Source organism: Beta vulgaris, chromosome 4 (genome assembly GCF_026745355.1).
Source record: "Beta vulgaris subsp. vulgaris cultivar EL10 chromosome 4, EL10.2, whole genome shotgun sequence".
Taxonomy (NCBI): Eukaryota; Viridiplantae; Streptophyta; class Magnoliopsida; order Caryophyllales; family Amaranthaceae; genus Beta; species Beta vulgaris.
Genome location: NC_079205.1, coordinates 59,954,102 through 59,963,736, shown reverse-complemented (window position 1 = coordinate 59,963,736; position 9,635 = coordinate 59,954,102). Strand labels below are relative to the sequence as shown.

At 38.5% G+C, this 9,635-nt stretch overlaps 1 protein-coding gene across 1 annotated transcript; it reads right to left on the bottom strand.

Annotated features, from left to right (window-relative positions):
• Positions 1 to 1,159: 1,159 nt before the first annotated feature.
• On the bottom strand, positions 1,160 to 5,639 carry LOC130591213 (probable pectinesterase/pectinesterase inhibitor 21). Its single transcript, XM_057394161.1, has 5 exons — positions 5,003 to 5,639; positions 4,199 to 4,657; positions 3,387 to 4,103; positions 2,757 to 2,900; positions 1,160 to 2,636 (listed from the first exon to the last, which is right to left on the bottom strand). The coding sequence occupies exons 1-5, from the start codon at positions 5,637 to 5,639 to the stop codon at positions 1,765 to 1,767; spliced, it is 2,829 nt and encodes a 942-aa protein (XP_057250144.1). The 3' UTR covers positions 1,160 to 1,764.
• Positions 5,640 to 9,635: the final 3,996 nt, after the last annotated feature.

Sequence of the window (9,635 nt, the reverse complement as noted above, 5' to 3'; positions counted from 1 at the left end):
TTAAACGTTTAAGGCAAAGAGCCTCTTACAATCCATAGATAATAAATCCAGACAATAATTAGGGGGATAGGGAAGGTTCCTAATTACATTAAGGGAGTCCACCCCACTTCTACACTTGTGTGATATAGCATCCGCAACTTGATTGTTCTTCCTCCTAACGAAAGTGATGCTCAGCTCTTGGAAGTAATGCCGCAGCTCCCTACAATCAATCATAATGTCACTGTAAAAATCATCATATATCTCCATCGGACTGTTGATCATGTTGACTGCTTCTTGGCAGTCGGAATGTATAGCAACAAAAGTGTAATTGGCTTCACTTGCCATATGAAGCCCCTGTCTAATCGCCAAAAGCTCTGCATGTAATGGGTTAGAAGCATAGGATAAACAATAAAAACCATGACACCATGCACCTTTATAATCTCTAATGACACCTGTAAGACTTGTTTTGGTTTCAATGTCCACAAAGGAAGCATCTACATTCACATGGACCCATGGAAAGGAAACATTTATCCAACATTTTGCGACAGTGAGGGGGGGGGTTCAAGGGGGCATCATGGTGGTCAAGGAAATCTTTGGCTAGAGCTAACGCTTTTTTTAAGGTATACTGGGGGGAAGGGTGATTTTTATTCTCGAAAACAGCAGCATTCCTCCCTTTCCATATTTCAAAACAGAGATAAGGGGTCAAGGTTTCCCAGCTCACCCCTTCGAAAGATTTTGTACTAGAAGTGCACTCTCTTAACCAGTCTTTCGACTCCATATCCCAGAAAGTTGCCGACGGCATCAAAAGCTCCCACACTTGGGAGGCCTTAATACAATCCCTAAGAACATGAATCAGACTCTCGTTCCCATTGTGGCAACAAATACAGGAGCTATCTTGGAGAATTTGTCTTTGGTGTAATAGCCCTCTAGTAGGAAGGCGCCCCCACCACACAAGCCATGCGAAAATTTTAATCTTCGGAGAAATATTTAAACACCATATCCATTCCCCCCCACCCTTTGAGGACGATTGGCGACCTCCTGATTATAAGCAAGGGACAATGAAAATTTCCCTTTGTGGACTAAAGATGAGAAAATATACAAACTAAGAAGCAAAGAAGCAACCATTAATGCGACACCAGTTAGCCCATTCGTGGACTTGCTGCAAGTAAGCTCATGAAATCTTGACGATCTAACGCCACTGCATAGAACCTGCAATTTATTGTATTACACTTACGACCATTCAATTGTAATTCACTACTCCTATTTGTTTAATATACCACCCATTATTTTCCATAATTTACTCGCATTGACCTTCAAGATTTCTTAAGAAATATAGTCATGATTTTAAGAGTTTTTTGTGAGATCAGGGTAATAAGACATTTTGTGAGGGATATACCTAACTAAATTTGTTTTGTGGGGATATACCAATCTAAATTTAAGTTTTGTTAAAAGGTACCAAAAAACACAATTTTCGGCGAAAAAGTCAAATTTCCAGCCTTTGTAGAGAATTCAGTGAGCATTAGCAATAATCATAGAATTGAGTGGCTGATATTATGAAATGAAGACAATAATATATTATGAAATCAAGAGATCATCACTAATTATAAGTTGCAATTTTTCCCTCAAAAAAAGAAGTTACAAATTTGTAAAAAAATTTGCATAAAAGATTGTACAGAGAAAAAAAAAAGAAAAAAGAAGGAAGGCTAATAACAATAAGAAGAAAGAGGTAACTGAAGAAAGTTAACACAAATGAAAACACTACAGATTTAGCCCTAACATATCCATTCAAATGAATAGAGCAACCCACATAACCATCCCACCAAAAATGACATGTAGCTCGAATTTAGACTGTGATCCAGAGTTAGATTTTGGTGGTGGACTAACTACTGGAGCTTCTTTATCAGCCTCATCTTCTGCCTCAGGTGCTCCAGCAGGTGGAAGCCAATCTGGAATCTCCCCTGATGGCCCATCAGTAGATGAAGGGCTTGGGCTTGGGCTTATACTTGGGCTAGATGATGGAGCTGGGCTTGGTGGTAGGGCTTGAGCTGGGCTTGGCTCATCACCATCAGGAACATTTCCTGACATGTCATCATTTGCTCCTTCATCTTCCTCCATTTCTTCATTTTCCATTAGTATTCTTTCAAGCTCACGTACTGTTACTGGGCCGACTCGCACCTTCATTCCTGCAGGGCTTGGGGTTGAACCCCCTGAGGGAGGAGTATCAGAGGTTGTATATTTGGTTGGAATACTCAAGGTTGTGTCTTGTGCGGTTGTGCCTTGGATTGAAATAGTACTGGAGGTTGTGTCTTGGGCTGTAGTGCCTTGGGTTGGAGTGATTGAGGCCGTGTCTTGGACTGTAGTATCTTCGGTTGATATAGGTGGAAGAGTTGGGGTTGTGGTGGGTGTTAGGCTCGGAGTTGCGAGCTCGGTCTCTAATAAAGAAGGAGCTGGTGCTGGAGCTGGAGTAGTTACAGAAGATGAAACTTCAGAAGCATCTCCTGTACCTATTACAGGCGTACTTGTACTAGAAGATGAGTCAGATGAAGTCCCACTTGAGGATTGTGCACCTCCTTGTGAAGAAGATTGAGATGAAGAAGAGCCATTGTTTGAAGATGTTCCGGAAGATGATGAAGAAGAGCCTTTTTTAGCAGATGTTCCTGAAGATGATGAAGAAGAAGAGCCATCGTTTGAAGATGCTTTAGAAGATGATGAAGAAGAAGAACCACTTGAACTTGATGATGATGATGATCCGTTGGACTCTTTTTTGCTCTTAGAACCGGACGAAGAAGAGCCACTTGATGATGATGATGAACCATGAGAGCTTGACGAAGAAGATCCAGATGAAGAAGTGCCACTTGATGAAGATTCATCTATAAACGAGGATGGTGCTCCTGCTGGTGCATTTGGATCTTCATCAAAGCCTTCAACAATAACACACCAGAATTTTCAACACATCGTTACAAAAGATTTAAGAAAGTATTTAATAAAGACTATAAAAGTTGCTTATGTAATAATGTCAATTTGGTTTAAGAAGGGATTTGTTCCAAAACAAAGGAAAATTAACATGTTTATAGAACTTCTTTTTTAGCTTATATTGCACCTAATCTGTTCTCCCCAGCTTATTTTCAGTTCAGTTCAGTTCAAATCAATCTAGTCTAGTTCAGTTCATCTCTAGACAATACTTTTACTCTCACATATCACTATTCATTTCAGTTCAATTCAATTCAATTCAGTTCAGTTGTTTTATGTCAAAGAGAACAAGCCTTAGACTCGATCAATGCCATGATTAAACCTGATTGGTCGTAAAATGTATTTTTGTAAAGATGATGCAAATGTTTACTACAATACATCATGGAATTCATCGGTATTCATATGTGTGTATAATGAAAAAAGATGGTGAATATTACCTGAAGCTCCTGGTCCTGGTGCAATGCCAATCAAAGCGGGATCATAAGGAATGCCAGAATCTCTAATCCAATCATCATTTTCATACAATATTGGTGGCATAAATTTCTCAGCTCGAGTACGAACTATAGTCTTAACTCCACGCCATTTCACCCTATTAGTCAATCTAGCACCATCACCAAAATTGTTATACTCACCATAATAGCTAGTATCAAGCCCAAAATTACCTTCCCAAGGCAACCACCCTTCAGGTTGAATAAGATCACCAATTTCAGATTCCATAATAATTGTCTTAGAATACTCTTTCCAAGGTCTTCCTAAATAAGCTTTATTCTTATTTCTAACAGGGTAATAATCTGGATCAGCTTCAAATTTACTGTTATGAATAATAATTCCAGTTGGTTGATGCCTCTCCATTCGTCCTTGGGCTGTAACAATGCAATTTTGGTTTTCTAGTGGTTTACGAACAACAAATGTGCAATTTTGGAAAAATACAGCCGCATCACCAAAGATGAAGTCGATAGTACCCGTAATTTTACAATCACGGTAAAATTGACGATAGGTGTGAGTATAGAGCGTGTCTTGGTATCCATCAAAGTGACAATTGAAAAATATGGATTTGTCGGATTGTGCACGAAATGCTACAGCTTGATGTTTTATTGCACCTGCTGAGTTCTCAATTCCAATGTCCTTAGCCATAAAGAAATCTCCAAGAACAGCTGCAATATTATATTACATTACATTACATTGTTATGAGCACAAGTACTTAAACATCAAAATAAATAAACACGAGTTTATTAGTTAAGATACGTACACAAAGTGGCAGTCTTGAATGTTTTGGTTCCATCAGCGTAATTCTTATTGTTAGTAATCCTTGTTTTAGTTGGGCCATCTCCCACAAAAACTACATTAGTCATCCACTTGTAAAGCACTAGGTATTCATTATAAACTCCTTCTTTGATATAGATGATAAAAGTTTCCTTTCCATCCCTTGGAATCTCTTTTATGGCTTCTTCAATAGTCTTGAATTTACCACTCCCATCTTGAGCCACAACCACATTTGCCTTAGCCTTTAGATCATCAGTCAACATGGGGGATGCCAAAAGTTTACGCCGAAACCCATCAACCCATTCTGGCAAAAGTAAATCGTCACTTCCATGGCCAACCACATGAACCGTGTTAAGAAGCTTTCTTCTCTTACGATCCTCCTCGTCATCCGAGAGAAGAACATTATTCCCGTCGTCGTCACCAAATAGACGCCTATGCACCTGATAAACCATGAAAGAAAAATATATAACTAGTAAATCTAATATATATTGCTGTGCATGACAATGTACGCACGCCACGTGACACCTTTAGCTTGCAACAAGATTTGAACCCATTAACCTCTTACTATTATACATGACACAATTACCATCTCAACCAACTTTTAATCATGCTTTAAGTGTCCACATCATTATATTTGTACCTTTTAAATGTTGAGTTTTCTTAAATATATTTTAATGAGAATATAAAAAAATGCATATCAAGTTCGAAAAACAATACCAACCCGGGACAACGCCCGGACCCATGTACTAGTTGTAAGTTATAACATGGTTTTGTCACTACACCTTATAAGTTGCTAACAATCGCCTCCCGGTAAATGAAGAGATGTCGAGGGTGCTAAACAACGTTGATAAGTCATTAACAATCGCAAGTCCATTGCTAGACATCTCCATGGAGGTCTGCAAAACCTTTCGGACCTTCACAGTCGCATCCCCAGTGGTATTTTCGAACCCATCTAAACACGTCTCTTGGTATGTTCTCGTAGCACTTATCCATATCTTAAGGTTTTCAAGCACAGAATTGACTTGATTCCAATCCAACTTTCCAATCTCATCGAATGAACGTTGGAAATCATCGATTGCGTCTTGAAATAGCTCTTTGCAATCTTTAACAGCTTGAGCCGTCTTAGGATCCATTTCGAGCACTTTCAAGATCGTCGAATTGCTGGCAATCTCTTTTAACTCCGCCATTGCAGATGCAAATGCAGCTCTTACTAACTCCTTAGGATCATCTGTCTTAACCGTGGCCAAACTCTTGACACACGCATCTTTATAGTCCGTAGGATTGCATATAGCTTGAACCGCCTTCGATGAAGCAGCCAACTTTTGATCAAGTTTATTACCCCAATTTGTTACAAAACCAAATGCCACAGCCCCCACAAGCCCAACTAGGAGCAAGGAGGACAAGGTAATTATTGCAATTCGCGTCATTAGTTCGCGATCTTATGTTAATTACTTACTAATAATTGTATTACCTTGATTACAATGTATATAACTCTTTATAATGTTGAGTAAACTTTTTATTGTTTAATAGAGAGATGCAACTTTGAAATAAATATGTGGAAGGCTCTCTCTGCCTTTCAAGCTCGAGAGGCCCTCTTTAAGACTTAGATGATGCAAGTAATTTATACAAAAGAATACAGATGAAGCTTTTCTGGAGAAAAATAATGTTGGTTTAAAAGTAAGTTGATGATATTTTGAGGTTATTAGAGATTTAATGGTGTTGATTAACAGATTAATAGTTGTCTTCGCTAAATTTGGATTTCTCCAACTTGGTTAACTTCAACAGATTTCCTCCTCAACTTTTCCAGCTATTTTGATCAACTTCTATTATTAGCCCACTAGTTCCATTAATTTAGGCCAAATATTAGTGCCCCATTTTTCCTATTGTTATGCTAGAAGATATAGGCCTAAAGAGAAATTGAGTATTAGAGCTAGATTTTCTATATATTCCTAAATTACAAATTGAGCAGATTCTTAAATAAGATATACTTCAATATTATGCCTTAGAGACAAAAAAATCAAATCTTGCATTTTCCTAGAAAACAGGAGAACAAAATGCTCCACCATTGCAGAAGCTAAGCAACATTATGTCATGGTTACATTACATATCTAGTAAAAAAAAATTCGGAACGAGGTAACTCCACGATTAATTTCTCCAAGTATTCTATAATTGATTATTATCTCTATTATATAAACCAAGGGGAGCTATGGTGTCCCCCTTTGAAAAGACATTTTAACCTTCATTCAATAAAAAATATTAACTATTAAGATTTCGAAATTTTCCTCAATCATAATCCTTCCTAATTTAAAAATATGTATATTAAAGGAAGTTTAAAGTAGCTAAAATAAACTTTCATAAAAAAAAAACAGTTTTTAATTCAATTACAAAACCAAAGACATAAAATTTTACGGGAAAATTCCTCAGGTACCCCTAAGGTTTGGCGTAATTCCCAAATTACCCCCCACATTTGGGGAATTCTTCAGATGCCCCTGAGGTTTGTGTTTGGGCTCAAAATACCCTTACTATGGACGGAACCCTAACGCCGTTAGGTTTTCCATCTCTCTCTCCCCAATTTTCTCTCTCCTCCCATTCGCCCACCCATTGCCAACCCCTCTCCCCCAACCGGCGTCCTACAGCCGGCGACCACCACCCACTTCGGCGCCGGTGACCACCACCCACTTCGGCGTCGGCGACCCTACCCTCTTCCCTTCGCTTGCCAGAATAACAACACCCCCAAACCCACCCTCTTCCCTTCGCCGGCCAGAACAGCAGCACCCGCCGGCGACCCCACCATCTCCCTTTCCCCCACCCTCGACACCCCACCCTAGCCCTCCCTTTCCCCATTCTTGATTCCCCCACCCCAGCCACCCCGACACCACCCCCTTCCCCCTTTCCCCCTATCGGAAATGGCACCCCTTGCGTGTCTCCCATCGTGAGTCGACCCCCTCCCCTTCCCCACCCAGATACGCCACCCCCAAACCCTTTAACCCTCCCTCGAAACCACCCTAGGCACCACCCTAGGCTGCTGCTCTGCTATTCTGGCCGGCGCCAACGTCGAGGGTAAGGGAATCGGGAATGGGAAAGGGAGGGGGTAGGGTCGCCGGCGCCGGAGTGAGGGAGAGGGGATTTGGCAGTAGGTGGCGAAATGGGAGGAGAGAGAAAATTAGGGCAAGAGAGAAGGAAAACCAGACGGCGTTAGGGTTCCGTCCATAGTAAGGGTATTTTGAGCCCAAACACAAACCTCAGGGGTATCTGAGGAATTCTCCAAATGTGGGGGGTAATTTGGGAATTACGCCAAACCTCAGGGGTACCTGAGGAATTTTCCAAAATTTTAATTTTACCTAATTTTTGAAATTCATTAATAATACCAACATCCATTCACAAGTAGGGCTTGTTCTCCCCAGCTTATTTTCAGTTTAGTTTAGTTTAGTTCAGTTCAGTTCAGTTCAGATCAGTTCAGTTCAGACCAGTTCAGTTCAGTTCAGCTCTTGACAATACTTTTACTCTCACGTATCACTATTCATTTCAGGTCAGTTCAGTTCAGATCAGTTCAGATCAGTTCAGTTCAACTGTTTTATGCCGAAGAGAACATGCCCGTAATAAAAATACCCAGAAAATAACTTCTTCATCAAGTAATTATTCTTATACTTTGTATTTACACAACATGATATTTCATTAAAACTAATGATGATTGTAAATTATATCCTTCAAAATTAAATTTAGATGAAATTTAATAATAATCGCCAAAATAATCCACACACGCATCGCGTGCAAAGAATGCTAGTAACCTATATTACAAGGCATTGGTTAAGAGCATCAAAATTCCTATATAAGATATCATTATACAAAATTTTTCTATTTCAAAATCCAGCCAAACTAAAAACGCTTACATGATTCTCTTCGTTTTCAGTATGTATTCTTATTTATTATCTTCAATAGAATCTTGTTGTATGTATATTTTTTAAATGAAATTTTGAAACTCTTAGGGCCTGTTCTCTCCAACTTATTTTCAGTTCAGTTCAGTTCATCAGTTCAATTCATTTTAGTTCAGTTCAGTTCAGATCAGTTCAGTTCAGATCAGTTCGGTTCAGTTCAGCTCTTGACAATATTTTTACTCTCACATATAACTATTCATTTCAGTTCAGTTTAGTTCAATTCAGTTCAGTTCAATTTAGTTCAGCTGTTTTATGCCGAAGAGAACATGCCCTTAACCTATATTTTGTGGTATAGTTAGAAAAGTCCAATATTTTCTACCAATCATTTGCATTAGTAAAAGCTCAACAACAAAGAAAAATGCTTGCTAAATATTGATTATTGAACCATTTTGTAATACTTGTAATTTTTTTGCCTTATCACTTGCCAATGATTAACCTTGATATTTATAACTTTAGTGATATGTAAAAAAAATTATGTTGTTAATAATATATATAGACAAGATACAACATAGTTTTGAAGGGTACAAGATACACTATAGTATACTAGTCTTCTATGCACGCGATGTGTGCGTCAATTGTTTGGATATGTTCTTAATAAATTCATCTAAATATAATTTTAGAAATGTGATTTATAATTATTGTTGTATAAACTAATGTAAAGTGCTTAGAAATTGTAATGAACATTTGAGAGGATAACAAGCTCAATCTGAATCACACCAACGAGCCACCAAGTACTGCTTAAAGGTCGTGAACACAATATTGTCATTCCAGCTTCCTATTAAGTCATCAACATAGACCAACATAGAGAAAGGCTACCATAGAGTGAAAGAGGAGTAATCTGAATAAGTTTAGTTAAACCCATATCGCCGTAGATCATTAGCAAGTTTATCATACCAAAAACGGGGCGCTTGGTGCAACCATATATAAAGATTTCCGCAAGCCGCACACCAAATTACTATAGGGGACAAAGAACAATCCCGGGGGATTATGCATATATACTTCGTTCCTTGGCACTGAGAAGAGAGACATTGTGGTCATCCATTTGGTTTAAGTATTTAATTGCAACAACATCAAGAAAAGTTCGAACAATAACCATCTTTGCTACAGGAGCAAATTTCTCTATGTAATCAATACCTTCTAACTAGTAATGATCAAATAACACAAGGTGAGCCTTATATCGCTCCACGGTCCCATCAGAGTTGTAATTAATTTTACAAATCCATTTTGATACTTCAATGGAACACGTACAAGAGGAGGGGTGAATTGTACTTTGTAACTTTTGGCAAAGTTTCTTTGTTGGCTCATGCACATTTGTCAAATATTGGAGTTTCATGTACGCAATTAACTATTAGCTCATTTATCCAAAGAAGTAAGGCCAAGTTTTTTTTTTTTGACATAAAGTAAGGCCAAGTTAACTCCATCGAAGAGTTAAGATTGATCTGCAAGGAACCTTGGTAGATCATTACACACATGATAAAAATAATGTGT